The following is a 17,539-nucleotide window of genomic DNA, read 5'->3' on the forward strand; positions in this document are numbered from 1 at the left end:
GGCGTTACAAAGAGAACACTAACTCCTCATTACTCATTATATTACCTAATAACTCAATTTTATAAGGTTAATTATTACTTTATAACTATCATTCTATTATTAAAAAAAAAGTTACAACATCAACTACATATAAACCTATAAAAGTATTATAGGAACATATGATACCACAACAAAATATCAAACAAGTCCAGAGAATAGTAACTCATTCTTCTAGATCAACTTAACCAAAAAAAAACTCAGTCTCTAAAGAACATAAGAAGAGGAACTCATGACATCACAACCTTACAATATATGCATTATTATTCTAAATACATGCATTAAGGTATGATTTTTAACTTAATTCCTCTTGAGAATTATGCTAACTTGAGCATCAGAATCCTTGCAGGAACAACCCGATTAGAAATAACAAATTCGGATATTATGAACTCAAAATAGGAGGATAGCAGCAACATCGTGTCTCTAAACTACTCTCTATAATTTTGTTCAGAAAACTTCTAAATTCAAAAGAGTAAAAATATTTATGAATAGAAACAATTGTGACTTATGATAATGATTTTTCTTAAAATTATTTTTTTTACTTTTCTTAAAATTATTTTGTGACTAAAGCTACAATTTTTTTCATTCAATAAATTCATTATTCATATATTATTTTAATCTAAATTATATAATAATGTTAATTAATAATAATTAATTAATATAAAATAAAATTCAAAAATACTTATCAATTTCTAGCTAAATCTTTATTGATTACCTAACCAAATTGTAAATAAAAATAGTAATAGTAATTGCTAGTACTTTGTCTGCCTTTTATCGTACGTTGAATGAGTTAATACTCAAATTGGCCTCTGAAATTTGACTTCCGCCTCAATTTAGCCCTCAAGGTTTCAATTGACTCTAATTGTACCCTAAAATTTTGCCTCGAACCTCAATTTGGCCCTTCCGGCGTTTTCCGTCACCGGAAAGCTGACCTGGCAAATTTGGTAGACACCTGGCACCCTAACAGTTAGATGACATGGCAAAATATTTGAAGGCTTCAATTTAACCCCTAAAAATTTCAAATAAAACCTAGAACTTCCAATTTCCCCAAATCGAAGAGTGTCTCCAAGAGGTGATAAGAATGTTGCGAAGCAGCAGCCAAAGCTCAGGTAGCTCTGGTAGAGCTTGTTCGCATAGTGGCTGGGTGAAGAACGCACACGGTCACAGAGGTGGGAAGGTTCCGCATTGGTGCGGTTGTGGGTTGCGTCCTATTCTTCGATGGTCTGGGACGGATTCCAATCCAGAAAGACCATTCTATGGATGCTCTAACTATAATGTGAGTTGGTTAAATTATTGCAAGTTGATTGTGTCTCTTATTTCTCACATGCTTGTTGATTTTGTAGCTGTTCTTCCTCTCAATTTTTTTTGGATTTTTTGTGTTGTAGCCTACCGGTAAGAGATAGTGTGACTTTTTTAAATGGGCAGATGTTGAAGAAGAAGAAGCCATAATTGACAGAAATGAAAGTTCAGTTGGTGAAGACCATTGAAAAATATCTCTGGGATGGAAAATTAGTGCAGTTGAAGCTAAAATTAGAATATTAAAAATATGAAATATTATGTTGTCTGTGTTTGTTATTATTTTTGGAATTGTGATTGTAGCTTGTGGATTAGGTGTAATGAAATATATGTAATTGTATATCAGTTATTTGAATGAAGCATTGTTATGTATTTAATGAGAAAATAGAAATTGAATTTTATGTTCTCTTTGCTAATGATATATCCTGTAAAAATTCTTTAAAACTGAGATTATATATGAAGCTACTATGAGTCTGTATATGAAGACAAGATCAGGAGCTGGCTCTAATAACTATATATGTAGTATGCACTTCCATTAGTGAATAAATTTAAGTGTATAGTTCATTTGTGAAAAAGATATAAATAGATGAGATGTTATGACAAAAAAAAATCTAATAGAACCTTGTGTGGTTCTTGCACTTGACATAAGACCCAGAAATAAGTAATTCATTAAGTAATTCATAGTCATTAAGCATTGTCAATATCATAGCATTAGCAACAGCAGTATCTGTATCATACCTTAGATACCCTAGATAACATAGTTTCAAATATCCTAAACCAAAACAGATTACTCTACATAACATAGCAACAAAATATCAAAAGAGCATAGTTTGATCAAATGCTCTCTACAAAATATGTTCTACACAACTTCTAGTCAACATTGCAAAGCGGTTTCTATTTTATTGTTGGTGGTTTGAAGCCTGGGGTGGGGACGAATGTCATAAACTCTGCCAAGCGTGTAGCTGTCTCAGAACTTGCTCCTTGCATTGGATCCACATTGAAAGTTATTTTCCTCTTAGATTGTAACTTGTGAGGCCTTGTCACCTGTTGTGGAGGTGGAGGTGGGTCTGATGGAGGGACCTAGTAAAATTGTGAACAGAAATAGTGACCAATACAACCCAACAAAAACCAATAAATATGTTGGTTTAGGTGCTGGTTTGGATGTGGACTTGGACTTAGACCCTGGTTTGGGTATGGGCTTAGGTGTTTCCTTAGGTGCAGGTTTGGGCTTAGGTGTAGGCTGAGATTTCTTCTTAGTTGCTGGCTTGGGCTTAGGTGTGGGTTTAGGTGCTGGTATCTCCTTCAACAGGGGGTGGAAGCAGATGCAGGTTGGGACTTGGATGCTGTGTTGGAAGGGCCTTCACTTGTGATGTTGATAGGTAATTTGATATGGGATGGACTGGTTGGTGTATTATTCTTTGGGCTAGGTGTGGTCCCTTCGATAACGTTCTCTACACCAGTGGCATTGGGTGTTAGATCTCTCAATTCAGGTGCTTCTTCCTCTACCATGGGTTAGGAAACTCCATGCTCATAGTATATGTGAACTGTTCTCCCATTGTTCTTTGCATAGAAGCACATCTCTACTAGCTCTTTGTCATGACTTAGTGCTCGCAGTCCTCTTCATAGATCTACCAGGAACAAGCCACCAACACTCAACCATGTTATCATAACCTAGGACCTTGTAGTAGTCTCTCAGTGAAAATACATCTAATACGTTCTCATCCAGTCCAGTCAACTCATCAGTGTGATCATTGTCATAAACCAAACTGCCATTTAATTTGGTGACAAAATTGCCTTCATGATGATACACAATTGTTATACGTTCATCCATCTATAAATAAGATTTAGGAGACAATGGTTAAAAATAACACTAACTTCAATAAATTGACAACAACACTAATTTCAATTTGTATCATGCAATTCTTAATCATAAAACATGAAAGAATAAAACAAGTAAAATCAACAAAATTTAAATATACTTACATATATAATTGTTCCCGTTTAAAGAGAATACTAAAAGTGATTATAAGTGATTAATGGGAGAAACTATTCAAATTAGAACATTAAAAAGAAAAGTTAAAGATACAGTATAATCCTCATTTACTCAAACTTCTTCAAATATTTTTTTACCAAAAGAGCACATTCTTCCATTTAACAAATTGATATGCAAAGAGTTGAAGTCAACTAATGTTAATGAAGCACCTACTAGAATAAACACAAGATTCATCCATAGAATTCACACATGCATATATTCAACCCTATTATTAAGTGTTAGGTTGGGGAGGTCGTCATCCACAATCTAAGAAGGTATCCAAAATCGAGATTTCATTTAATTCTCCCTACAACCCCAAGATTAGAAGAATCTAATCCTATTTTGATGTCTCCTTCAGGTTGATGGTAAATGAAAAAATGGCTAAAAAAACAAGAAAAGGAGAAGATAATCATCATGATAAAATAAAATAAAATAAAAAGTAAAAATAATAATGGAGAATAGTACTGAAATGATGTTAGAGAACATACGTATTGATAATGTTATATTACATGGTAATGTGTCAAAATCACTACTTAATACCAAGGATACAAAAAAAAAAAGAGTTTTTCACATGTATATAGGAGTTTAAGCTGAATAGAATAATTGACTTTGGTTGAATAATATTAATTGCAAAACTCCATTGGGCCTTCTATCAGCTTTAATAATTTACATAAAATTCATTTATATCAAATTTTTTAATGGTAATAAAATGATATTGACAGTGAATCCATTAAGTACCAACATAACTTTATTAAAAGGAATTATTCTTTTGCTGCATTGAATGATTGCATATAAAGCATAACATATTACAAAAAGAAATTACGGTTTGAAGGAGGATTTACAATAACCAGATAATCTACAATGAAATTCAGACTCAATTATACAACAATGCTTAAAATATTATATGTATTCACATCTTTGTAGAAATTTTTATGTAAAACTGAAACCCAATTTCAGATCAAATTGTGTAAGTGGAAGAACCACTCGAGTTTTATGAGAGCCTACCTCTTATAATCACTCGTTCACTCTACAAGTAGGAACAGTTGCTAGATTTATTGCAAAATAATCTCCTAGAAGGAAAAATTGATCCTGAAACATGTTGTACAAAATAGTATGCATTAGAATTAGTCTAATTTGTTAGACTATTGATACTTAACATAGCATAATCATCATAAAGCTAAAAAGAATGGTATTTAGAATCACAGAAATGGAAAAGGTATAATTATTCTAGAAATTTCTATAATTTCACTAAATTTCAATTAATTTTCTATGGTTTAAAAGTTCGTAATCAAGTTCTTAAATCAAAATTTTCAATTAGATACTTGCAGCTTAAACATTTCTAATTAAGTCCCTGTATTGTACAAATGTTAAGAATTGTCCTATATTAGCAATTTATGTGTTCTGCTACATTAGATGAAAATATAGAAACAAGCTCCTTTTTTAATGTGATAAGGATCCGTAGAAAACTATGCCAGGATAAGGGAAAAAAAGAATATCTAGAACAAGACGAATATAATGAAAAAAATTAGCATAAACTCTGTTAACGAAACAATAATCAAAAGTTAAATAAACTACAATGACTGGCCAAAATACAAAATTCTCAGTTCATGATTATCACTTAAATATTCATGGTGGTCATTGATGCAAACAATGTTCAGTACAGAAAATATTTTATTTTTACAAGAAATTATCCAATCAACAATTAAATTAAAATGGGATATGAAGGAGTATAATTGTTATTTTAAAATGGAATATGAAGAATTAAAGACTACTCAAACGGATAAAGAATTGAATGCTTCGGTTGATCACAGTCACACACATACAAAAAAATTAAACCCTAACATACAAAAATTCTATCATCATCAACAACCATAATCAACCACATTCTCCCAAAGTTTTACTAATCAAGTAGGGTGAAAAAAATGAAAAACACCACACAACCAACATTTTCATAAAAACAGAGCACGATAGTTGAGAGCATCAATTTTGTTACTAACCTATTTTTCAAAAGATGACTCACAGGTAATTAATCTTCACAATGGGGGTAGAAAGAAGTAAGAAAAGCTTCAAAGCTCCATTACTGTGACATCCATGGTGCTTCTCTGACGGGAAGAAAAACGAGAGGAAGTGGAGGAAGAGAAAGGATCAACTGAGTCTCACCTATGGAGTGGTTAGTGTTTGGATTTTCATTTAACCCCTTCCTAAGGGATACGACGTTGTTTCTAACAATTTCGGCGCCAACAGTAAAATGGCGTCGTTTTGAGACTATCAGGTGTCATTTAAATTTGCCAGGTCAGCTCTCCGGTGACGGAAAACGCTAGAAGGGCCAAATTGAGGCTCGAGGCAAAATTTCGAGATACATTTAGAGTCAATTAAAACTTTAAGAGCTAAATTGAGTCAGAGGTCAAATTTCAAGGGTCAATTTGAGTATTACCTCTAGGTTGAATGGATAGGCTGAGTACTACTTTCAGTATTTTCTTTGTTTGTTAATTAATAATTTAATTAATTATGCTATATGCACTAAAAATTAACTACTGTCATACGGAATACGAATCTGATATTGCATAAAAAAAAACTTATTTTATTATTATAAATGTTTAATTATTCGTCTATTTGATTTTTCTAAAAATTTAATTATTTAGTTGAAAAAAATATAAATTTAACATATATATAAATGTAAAAATACATAATAATTACTTTTGTAGGCTTGTAGCTGATTTTTAGTTTAACGAAAATGTTTTAAATTCAATATCGGCTTAGTTGCCGAATTATTATTTATTATTTTTTACTATTGTCATATTTCCAAGTTCCACTGTAGTATTACATAAACAGCTAAGAAAGTTTCTGTCATGTGGAACATGTAAAAGATGTTGCCGTTTCCGTTGTGGTCAAAGAAAGGATGGCTGTGACTAAGGATATTATAATAAGAAAGAATATGCATTAAAATAAGCATACGAAAAACACATACAATAGCAAAGGGTCAAAAAAGGGTGGCGATGGAAGAAGGTGCAAATTTTATAACTTGGTGGTCCACAAGGGAGACATGTCGAAGCCCAACCAGTCAAGTTATACACATAACCGCTATAGAATAATCTAACATACCAAACACGTCGTTACGTGATCCCATTACTATTATATTATCCATATATATAGTTGTTATAATATTTAAAAATTTAGTATCTAATTGTCAATATAAATATTTAAAATTTATTATAAAGAAGAAACTAAATAAAAAATAGACGTCAAAATATAGACAAAAATAGACTACAGAATGAGTCTATATATAATCACCAATGGTTTATCGGGGTAGTTGCCTCCTCAGAGATAGAGACATAGTCAAGGGGTTTAGGTGGGAAATATGGAACACAAGGTTGTAGACTCAAAAACTGCAACTACCTACCATTTTACCATGATTTTGAAACACCCACCATTTTCCTAGTTTCTTTTTCTCTCGTATTCTATTCTGTGGAAATTCATTCATGAGTGTGAATCAAGTTTCTATCTTTTGTCACCAAGATAGCATATATAATAGTTAGTAGTTAGCAGTACCCTTTTGGAGATGTTAGGAGAAGAAGGAAAAATAAACAAGCCCTCTGGTAGCGGCACTCTTGCTCGGAGAACCTATTCCCGTTCGGTTTCATGGACAGATAGGTCTCCGAGCAGCCGCCACAAGGCACCACCACAACCACCAAACACAAAGCCAAGGCCATTTTTGCCACCTCTTCAGCCTCTTTCCATAAGAAAGCCCAGTGTCGAGGAATGGCCAAGCGCAGGATCCGACGATCTTGGCGTTTGGCCAGTTCCCCAGACACCAAGAGGGTCTATAAGACAGTTGGACTCCAGTCAACCCACCAAAGATTTTCAGTTCAAGAGAGACAAACTGGCCTTCTATGACAAAGAATGTTCTAGAATCGCGGAGCATATATACTTAGGAAGCGACACGGTTGCCAAGAACCATGAGCTCCTTAGGCAGAATGGAATCACTCATGTGCTGAACTGCGTTGGTTTCGTTTGCGCGGAGTATTTCAAAAGCGACTTTGTTTACAAAACACTCTGGTTACAGGACAGTCCTTCGGAGGATATAACAAGTATCCTCTATGATGTGTTCGACTATTTTGAAGATGTTCGAGAGCAGGGCGGCCGCGTCCTCGTCCATTGCTGTCAAGGCGTTTCGCGGTCGTCCTCTCTCGTCATTGCCTACCTCATGTGGAGGGAGGGACAAAGCTTTGAAGATGCTTTCCAGTATGTCAAGAATGCAAGGGGAGTGACAAATCCAAACATGGGTTTTGCATGTCAGCTTCTTCAGTGTCAAAAAAGGGTCCACGCTCTGCCTGCTAGCCCCAATTCTATTCAAAGGATGTACCGAATGGCGCCTCATTCGCCATACGATCCTCTTCATTTGGTACCAAAGACGGTTAATCAGCCGGGCGCGAAAGCGCTCGATTCTCGTGGCTCTTTCGTTGTCCATGTTCCCTCTACAATCTATGTTTGGATTGGCAAAAACTGCAGCCCGGTGATGTCCTCCAACGCACGAGGCGCGGCGCTTCAGGTAGTCCGGTATGAGAGGGCTAAGGGACCTATTTTGACGATCCATGAAGGTGAGGAAACACCTCAGTTTTGGATTGCTCTGTCTTCGGGTGATTCCGAGAAAGAAGGGGTGGAAATTGGCAAAGCGGCCGATATTGGTGCAAGAAAAGTTGGGGCGTATGATTTGGATTTTGAGATCTTTTACAAGGCAGTTGCCGACTGTGCAGGGTCGGAGACTTGTGTGCCGGCGAAGGAGCACGGATGGGGAATACTAAGGCAGAAGCTTGCTACAGGAGTCATGAAAGAGTTGCTTAGTTCTCCCAAATGTGTGAATATGGAAGACGGTGAAGAAGAGAAGCGAAACTCTGAGATTGAGCCTTTGTCACCGTCAACTAATCATTCCTTTGAATGTTATTTGAATAATAATAACAATTCAGACGCAATAGTAGTGGAGGATACTCCTAAAGCCGCGGACTCTGGTGTTGCTTCGAATCCTTTTCCGTGGAACAAATCGCCAACGCTTTCGCCCTCAAGCTCCGATTATGCAAGCTCTTTCACATTTTCACCTTCCTCAGGGAATTGGTCTGATTTATCATTTGTGTCATCTAGGCAGCCATCACCTTCTGGCATGGAATCAACCGAAGACGCGCCTTTCGCCGAGAGCTCCTCGTTACTTCACAAAGAAGTCTCCTCAATGCCGGAAACATTATTAGCTAACGATGGTTTGGGAGGGGCGAGCTCCTGGTTCCAGATGGAAGGATCCTCCCTCTCAATAGCAGAGCGTCGGGGGAGTAATCCGCCGCCTCGGGTGCTGCTATCGTCCATTAATGAATCATCTCAGCTCCACAAGAACCTGGTAAGATCACAGTCCTTTTGTTTGCCTGACTTAGATAATAAATTGATAATGTGAAGGACGATTATAGTTGCAAACAGTCTGATTGTGTAACATCAAATGCTGATACCATAAATTCAGATGTTGAACCTCAGTGAGATTTGTGAGAGAGACTAACTGATTGGCACTTCACTTTCATCCTGTGTAAATTTCTATAAATTATTCAATATAGCTGAATCTTAAGCGATTACTCATTCTGAAGATCTTGTTTATTTTAATTCATTTAACCAGTGATAGCATGAATCATCTTCATCTACTCATTCAAAACCCGGCAAAACCCATCATGTTGTCTTATCACTCTATAGAACAAAGAGGGAGAACATTGAATTTATGCAAACTTTGTTGATATAGCTAAATTGTGGTCAAAACTTAAGATCCTTGTTTGTTCATTGCTTCTGCTAATAAACAGAGATTAAGCTTTAGAACCATTATTTTCATTTGATTATTTACAGCCAAACCTATTCCAATAAATAAATAAAACTTGATTTGCCAACAATTTTATGTGTTAGTTTTTTATATATGGTTAAAATTTAAAAACGAGGTACCTTAGAAATTGAGCAGTTGATTCAATTTTCTGCTGCTTTTTCAGGAGGATTGCATGTATTAACATCCAAAAGACGGATTAAAAGATTAAGTGTTCAAAATTCATCCCCCTCATAATGCAGAAAACAGGACATGCAACAGTGTTGTAGATGGTAATGTAGAAAAGTTGTCCATATATACCAAAAAAAAAATGTATTTCCATAGAAATCCGACGCCAGCCCCGCAGAAATCGGCCGAGATGTAGGCTGTTAATTAAGTCCATTCTGGGATCTTAGCAGCGCCATTGTTGGACCTAGTGCACTGCATCTCAAGGCTCTTTGGGACCATGACTGTGAGCTTGAACTTTCTTCTTTGCGCCAGCAATTTGCCTGTGACAGTTTCACCTTCTTTGCTGTTAATGCCTCGTTAATTTCATCCCACACATTTACTGCTCCATTTTCTGTAAAGATAGCACAAGCTAACTTTAGTTAATCAAGAATTCAAGAATGCTTTTATATTTCTATACACCAAAAGTTCATCAGTGGACATTACCTTTAGCAGAGGTATGACCTCTGTTCACCGGTTCAGAGCTTCCCACAGCAGTTTGATCACCCGAACATTTTTTGTTAATGCTACCATTAGATGGTTTTGTAAGATGATCCCAATCATTATTAGAACCAGCTATGGCTGATGAATTCGAGTTGTTGCCATGACTAACCATACGAACTTCAGCAAGTGATAAATAATCTATCTGTAGAAGAAAATGATTGGTCATTTTCATTCAAATAAGTAGCAGAAGCAGCTGTTGACAAGATTTTTAATCACTCATTTTCTAGGTTTTATGTCATGCCATGAACAAGAATAAAATTAAATGTATACATGGGCCGCAACATATTCATCCTCCAAATGGTGCAATATTTCTTTAGACTAGTTTTCTTTGTATATATAGTTTGATCAACATATCACATTCAAATAAACCAGGCATCTCCAATAGTTTGGTAAAAATGTGGATCCTTATGATTTCAAGTATTATTGAACATGTGAATTAACATTAATTAACTATATATTACAAAACTTTTGACAATATTACTTAAATTTATTGATAATTATTATTAAGGTTTTTAATCACTTATAAGTTATTTCAATACACGAAAATAGAAAATAATATTCAAGTAAAGAAAAAATAATGGAGAGAGACTAAGTAACAGAGAAAAGTTAAAGTAGTGATTAATGTGGTCGATAAAAAAAAAAAAAACAACTACTCATAACTATAAATTGAATAAGGAAGAAAAATGTGGGGTTTTTTGGTCCAAAACAAAAAGAGTGTGTGTGTATATATGAAAGAAAAACAAAGAGACCATATGAAAGAACTTCACCTCTAGAGAACCATCTTCTCCATAAGGAGATGGATCAAACTGTACAGAAGATGCATCGTCATCTATTTTCTTCTTAAACTCAAACGGATATTCTGAAACTGGTTCCAGAGAAACTCTATTTGATTTAGCATTGTACTTTGTTATGCGCCCAACCTAGAGGACATAAATGCATCATATATTAAGCTTCCAACAGTAAGGTTTTGTATAAATAGTCCAAATGCAGTGTTGACACCTACTCTGAAGGAAGAAAGCTCAGGTGTCCAAGATGATGACAATTCAATTAATCGATATGCAATGACATCACCTTCCTGCAGCATATGAAAAGCAACTTAATAGCACCACAAGAGGACAAAACAACAGAATTTACTGAACAAAAGCACAAAAGTGGAATAAGGAAATTGAACTTTTGAATGGCATAATTAGAAATAGCTTAAAGGACCCACATCCCAATGCTGGTGCTTAATTTTCTCAGGTGCTTAGCAAGACAACATCGCACACTAGCAAGAACAGAAACAAACCTTGGGCAAGCTTGTATATGGTGTAAGCTTGTCAAAATCGATAGCCTTGGACGCATGTTTCTTTTCAACATTCTGAACAGTATGATAATCTTGGCTGGAATGTGCATATGCATCCTGTTTATGAGGCCAGGTGCTCTCTTTACCCCATTTCTGACCCTTCTTCTTGCTGGTAATTCCATTCCACTGACTTGTTTCCTGAAACATCCAGATAATGTATACACATCAATAAAATACAAAATACTGTAATATATATTTGCAGCACATCTCCTGATACCTAAACAAGGGACTTAAAGCTGGGACTAAGTAGTTTGGTACTAGGCTATGAACATGAGTTGGGGGAAAGGGAGATTGGAGTTCCGAATTCAGTGGGGAAAAGATAGGGAGTATACAACACACTGGAGTATCCAACACACCTAATATAGGAACTAGAAGCAAAGAAAAAACTATTTGAGAAATTTTGTACCCTTAATTAATCTCAAGCCAGTTTTGAGTGGACATTTATGGACCTCCATCAAAAACTACAGTCTAGATACCCAAATAGATAAAGCAAATGAAGTTCAAATGCAAAACATTGTCCATAACATGGATTTTGTGCAAATTTAAATATATCTTTTCACATATTGATATTGACTCGTGTTAGGTAAAAACACAGCAAAACCAGCAAGTCTTATTGAGGAAAATTGAACAAACCACTGGGATCTGATTCTGTGGTGCTTCCTGATCTGCATCAAACAGATCGTATAATAAGCATATGTCAGATCGTGAAGCAATTCTAAAGCAAAAAGAAACACCTGCTCCTTCATGAAAATATCTTTGGAGATGGAAGACGGCATCAAAACCTTTCTTAAGTGACTGAAAGCGAATGTGCCCTGGTCTGATTTCAACAGGAACAATGTCATCCTCTGCTTCACTTTCTTCATCAGATTGTGGTGCATTAGAGACACTGCAGTTATTATTTTTGGCAGGCAATTTCTGAACATCTTTCTCAACTGCTGGACTCTGATGCAGCTGAAAATTTGAACAGAATAATTTCTTTCAGAAAGAAAGACTAAATACATGTGAAAATATCAAATATGACAAGAGACCTCCAACTAAACTGACATATGATGCCAATTCCCGAACACTAAGAACTAGGAAGCTTATCTTACTAACTAGACTTGGTCTACGGACTAAAGTGAATTCCCACACACAATTCAAATTAAGACGAATCCATTTCCTATTTGCATGTAAAAAGTAAATAAGATCTGCATTAACATCACGAGATCAGGTTACCTTCTCCTTCTCTGATTTTAGTTGTTCCCTCAGCCATTTTCTCTTAGCTTTCTTTCGTCGAGCACTTCTGCTAGGCGTCTGACCAAAAACGAGTTAAGAGAAAGTGAAAATTAATATAAAGTTTCCTCCTATCCCCTCTCTCTTATCAGGATGGGCCGGCAGAATATCGAACAATAAAAAGAAAAAAATAATAAATCAGTATATGGAGAGGAAATCCATGAACATGGGAGATTCCTAAATAATTACACACCAAATAATCTACAATGGCTACAGTATAATTCCTTGAACTAATAATAAAAGACATGCTGTTATATTGCCTAAGGAAATTTTTTTCTTTTTTAAAAAACAAAAAGAATAAAACAAATTAGCCCTATCAATGATGTGCAAGGTATAACTATTGTCCAAATGTGCAAGAGTCATCTCGTCAAACCAGTGCAGAAACCTATCCGTCTTAACAATGGAACAAAACAATGCATCTGAATTTGAAACCGTGGAAATAAGTAGGTACCTTCTTAGTGCCACTTCCACCATCACCTTGAGGTTGAGGTAACCTATACAACGTAGAAGAAAAAATGAGCAGAAAAATCATAGTTCCAATATGATGGAAACAGAGACATTCATCATAGGAAGATGGTTTCAAAATTGGCTTAAAGAAGGGGCTCTAGACAAATAAACCAAAATCTGGATGGAATACATAAATATCTCTAATGACCTAAAAAAACACAAGAACCAGTTAAATATTTGATTAACTAGATAAATTTGGAATGAAAATGCACCTTTTCTCCTCATGCATAGGCTCACTTTTGTCATTACTCTGTTTTTGGGATTTAAGGTTTTTAGACTTCTTTTTCTGGCTAGATAAATTAGATGACTTGTCATTCTCCTTCTTGGAAAGACTCAATTTGTTATGAGTGGGGGTTCCATTTTCCTTTTCCTCCTCATGAACCTCAGTGACTGTCAACTTATTTGGCGAAGACAACTTCATCTTTTTCTGACTGAAGAGAAAAAAAACAATGGAAAAATTAAGTCATCGTTTCAGAATCAATGCATACAAATTTCAATTACAGCTTCAAGAAAATATATTGTAAAGAATTATTTAGCTCTTACTGCTTGTATGAATAAAAATGAAAAAATTTTGGATAACGGAAACAGACCTCGGGCTCTTGAGCTTCTTTGATGCTTTTCTCTTCTTTGAGATTACATTGCCATCTATTTCAGGTTCTGCATAAATTGTATCACCAAATTGGCCGCTGCCATCCTCCTCCGAATCAGTTTCATGTCTTCCAGCCTCCTTATCTTGAGGCCCCTCAATTGCAAGAAGCTTTGCAAGCTCTATGGATTGATGATCATTAGGTGCAGATATCGGTGTATCAGGCTTATCAATTAACATGCTCCCTTTTCTTTTCACACTATCATGTACATATGGAACAACAAATATTACAAAGCAATGAAAAAATACAAAGAAAAAATATAAAGAGTTAGGAAAAAATCAAGAACAAACTAACCAGATAATGTCCTTATCCTTCAAAATACTAGTCGACTCAAAAGGTGGTAAAACAAAACCATCCATCTGCATTTAAAAATAAAAAGTAAAAAACCAAAGATAAAATCATAAATCGATACTCATCAAAGTAAGGTAGCCTCGATAAAAACTTCTACACCACATTCTCTAGGTTATAACATGATCAAATTCCAATTTGCATGTCCTAAACAGACCCACAACTTTGAAAGTTGCAAATTCAGTTCATTTCAAATATCTTTGAAAACAAAAATTCACAATCAAACTCTAATAGAATCTAAACCAACCATACAAACCTTTATTTTGCCACCATAAATGTGAGCATAATTCAACCACTCAATTAGCAAAAATAAACATTACTTACACCCTTGATCACAAAACTCATTTATCACCGGCAAAGGGTTTATACTAAGGAGAGAATAGAGAGTGGTGTCCCCAGAGTGAAAACATTACATAGAGAGTGATGCCGTTAGGGCAAGTGCGATGGAGCTTGAACACGTTTTGGAGATGAGAGGAGAGATCGGAGATGGTCTTGTATTGGGGTTTAAGGAGGAGCCAGCAGCGCTTCAGTCCTTCTTTCTTCTTCGACTTGCTCAGCATGTGGCCCTCCTCAAACACTACGCGAACCCTAACCATCTCTGCCGTCATCGTCCCGTCGTAGCTGGACAATGGCGCGCAGCCACCGTTTAAGTGTTGAGCGATATGAAACGACGAGTCCAACCAACGGGGTAGCTAAGCTCACCACTGCGCTAGCTAGGAATATGAAATGACAAGTCCAACGGGGTTTCACAATAAAGATCCGTATTTATTTTTAATAGCGGCTCAATAAGCCTAAGCTACTCTTCAATTGAGTTTAAGAAATCATTTTTATAATTGAGAAAAGTTAAAAAATCATCTAAAATTTATTATTTTTTATTATTAAATAAATATTAATATTTAAAAAATAAGATAAAATATATATTACATTATTAGATTAAAAAAATTAAATTAATAACTAAATAATAATTAAAACAATAAATTTTAATACTTTTAATAGTATTTTTTTATATTTTTATTAGCGATCAGAGTACGAATAAGTAATTGAGTATATGCGGTTAATAATAGAAATATGAAGAAAACACAGAAGTTGTACAATAATATTTTTGTTATTTATATATATTGAGTTTAGAAATATGATGACTTTGCACTATGCAATAAGTAAAATGCTTAATTTATCTATTTATATATAATAAACAATTAGTATATGATTAGTTGGTTGACAAGTGTATAAATATATTATTTGACAAGTATATAATTTATTCGGTTGTCAAGTGGCATCATGACTTATGAGGGATCAAGTAAAAAAGTCATGTAAATAAACAAAAAAGACTTTACAATTCGAATAAGTCTAAAATATTTAGAACATGTTACTCAAAGGATGTTATTCCATTTAAAAAGATTGTTCCGCGTTCCTAGCAATTAAGCATTTTATAAAGATACCTCACAAAATTTTTTTTGTTATCAAGTTACTACCGAACCTGGAATAAAATGGAAGAATAATATGATTTAGTAACTGATATGAATCCAAAAAAGTTTGATGGGCATTTTAAAGTGTATGTTGTTAGGATATGAAAAATTCCAATCAAATATAACGAGAAAGAGATTGGATCTATTGAAATAATTTTTCAAGATATAAAAGTATCATTCTCACAATTAAAAATACAGTTTTATATTCTAGGACTAAATATATTAAAGTGAGATTTTACTCAATAAGAGAATATATTCAAAAGGGAGATATTAGCATTCAATTTGTTAAATTGGAAAAACAATTAACAGATATTTTCACAAAATCACTTGTTGAAGACAGATTCTACATACTTAGGACTAGTCTAGAAATTTTAAGTTATAATTCTTTGTTTAAAGGTTGCTGATGTGTTTGTTAGAATTTTTGTCTCATAAACAGGTATGAGACAATTCTGGACAAGTGAATATTAGTTCCCTTCAAATCAGCGTGTTTTGAAAGTGTTGCAAGGGTAAATTTATTTGGGCCAACCTCAAAATTCAGATCATGGGTGATCCTATGTGTTTCCTTAATTCAAACCACCTATGGGCCCAATATGAATGTTACATGTTTATTTTTTGTTGGCTTATGTGTTTCAGTTTATGTCCAAAAGGGGTTTTCTTTAATTTCATTTTAACTCTAAGTCCAATAAAGATTTTTAAATTCTAAACTGATTTTCTTTTATCTTGTGAGGTCAAATTTTTGAATAATGATTTCTATGAAGGGATTATTGCTCATCAGATCTTGTGTCCAAATTTTATTGTTGATTTATCTAATCTGAAAAAGAAATGTTTTTTTTGTTGAAAACTTGAAATTTCTGAATTGGAATCACTCTTTTAAAATCAAAAAGCCAGTGTATCTTTTTTTTTTTTGTCAAGGAATTTTATGCAAACATGACTTACCATGAGGGGACTATTCATTCTTATGTAAAAGGCAATGACATAATTCTGAATAATGAAACCATCAACTATTTTTTGAAATACACTGATGTTGGTGCATGCGCTTATACATTTGAAAAATGGGATGAAAGGGTGTCTCATATCAAAGGGTGTCTTACATTGATACTCTAGTTTTGTATGCTATTCTCACAACAACAGAAATCTCTTTTGCTTATTTAATGGTTAGATGTATGTTTGATTCTGTTCGAAGTGAGAAAGATAAAGCCCTTCCTTATGGCATGTTCTTAACTTATATTTTTGAACATTTTTTGTGTTGTTTTGTCCAATGAGTCATATGAAATAGACACTCATGTCTAAAAGGAGATGGTTTAGTGAAACAAAAAAAAAGACCCACTCGTTCTGAAAGGGTGGTTCTTGATAAAGATGATGATGACTATGAGTAAGGAGCAAAGAAAACTAGCCACCAAGCATGAAAACTTCCTAAGAAAATCTAGAGATAGAGTGGCTATATGAGTATGAGTAGCATGATTGTGAATTTTGATTGCTGCTGAATTTTTATTGTGAATCTTGATTGCTGCTACTGTGATATTTTTTAAATTAGCTGTTGTCATGTGAATTTTGAATGTACTGTCATATGATTTTCTGAAAGTGAATTTCAGTTTATGAATATGCCGTACACGATAAGCTGCCTTGTCTTATTTAGTTTTGGGCATCAGAACTTGAATTGATCATTGCTGTTTTGCTGTGTCTTTTTGTTCCACCCTTGATGACAAAAGGAGAAGTAGTAGCATATGAAGATTTTAAAATTTTGCTGCAAATTTTGCTGCTGCTGTGTTTTATTTGGTATGAGATTGTGAATTTGCTTTATATGATCTGTTGCTATTTTACCCTTGTTAGTCTTGATGCTCTATTTTGGTTAAAGCTTGAGCTGGATAATTGTTATTTTTGCTGAGATAATTTGATTTAGTTTTAGGCTAAACTTTTGGCTATTTTTTGTAAAATCCCTTAGCCCTGTTTCATGAGATGTTATAACTGTTTGAAACTATTACTATTTGCTGCATCCATGGACAGTATATAGTATTTTATTGTGTTTCCAATAAGTATATGCAA

At 34.3% G+C, this 17,539-nt stretch overlaps 2 protein-coding genes across 4 annotated transcripts; one reads left to right on the forward strand and one right to left on the reverse strand.

The window, feature by feature from the left end:
• Positions 1-6,681: 6,681 nt before the first annotated feature.
• LOC107469095 (protein-tyrosine-phosphatase MKP1) lies at positions 6,682-9,506 on the forward strand. Of its 2 annotated transcripts, XM_021133107.2 has the most exons (2): positions 6,682-8,747; positions 9,373-9,506. In XM_021133107.2, the coding sequence occupies exons 1-2, from the start codon at positions 6,924-6,926 to the stop codon at positions 9,388-9,390; spliced, it is 1,842 nt and encodes a 613-aa protein (XP_020988766.1). In that variant the 5' UTR covers positions 6,682-6,923; the 3' UTR covers positions 9,391-9,506. The 2 variants fall into 2 exon arrangements, with proteins under 2 accessions (XP_020988766.1, XP_052110980.1); XM_052255020.1 differs by lacking the exon at positions 9,373-9,506 and having other exon boundaries at positions 6,682-8,977.
• LOC107469094 (coilin) lies at positions 9,387-14,776 on the reverse strand. Of its 2 annotated transcripts, none has more exons than XM_052255021.1 (13): positions 14,444-14,776; positions 13,977-14,041; positions 13,626-13,880; positions 13,248-13,466; positions 12,980-13,022; positions 12,472-12,549; positions 12,039-12,207; positions 11,890-11,921; positions 11,200-11,403; positions 10,918-10,989; positions 10,682-10,834; positions 9,858-10,056; positions 9,387-9,765 (listed from the first exon to the last, which is right to left on the reverse strand). In XM_052255021.1, the coding sequence occupies exons 1-13, from the start codon at positions 14,636-14,638 to the stop codon at positions 9,575-9,577; spliced, it is 1,875 nt and encodes a 624-aa protein (XP_052110981.1). In that variant the 5' UTR covers positions 14,639-14,776; the 3' UTR covers positions 9,387-9,574. The 2 variants fall into 2 exon arrangements, with proteins under 2 accessions (XP_052110981.1, XP_015943958.1); XM_016088472.3 differs by having other exon boundaries at positions 11,200-11,394; positions 14,444-14,775.
• Between the last annotated feature and the right edge of the window lie 2,763 nt (positions 14,777-17,539).

The sequence above is a fragment of the Arachis duranensis genome, chromosome 10 (genome assembly GCF_000817695.3).
Source record: "Arachis duranensis cultivar V14167 chromosome 10, aradu.V14167.gnm2.J7QH, whole genome shotgun sequence".
NCBI lineage: Eukaryota > Viridiplantae > Streptophyta > Magnoliopsida > Fabales > Fabaceae > Arachis > Arachis duranensis.

Excerpts from the sequence above, each read along its gene's own strand:
- LOC107469095 (XM_052255020.1), top strand. The coding sequence starts at position 6,924 with ATGTTAGGAGAAGAAGGAAAAATAAACAAGCCCTCTGGTAGCGGCACT.
- LOC107469094 (XM_052255021.1), bottom strand. The coding sequence starts at position 14,638 with ATGACGGCAGAGATGGTTAGGGTTCGCGTAGTGTTTGAGGAGGGCCAC. Across the intron at positions 12,208-12,471 it reads TAAAATCAGAGAAGGAGAAG|CTGCATCAGAGTCCAGCAGT; the intron begins GTAACCTGATCT and ends TCAAATTTTCAG. Across the intron at positions 10,990-11,199 it reads CATATACAAGCTTGCCCAAG|GAAGGTGATGTCATTGCATA; the intron begins GTTTGTTTCTGT and ends CATATGCTGCAG.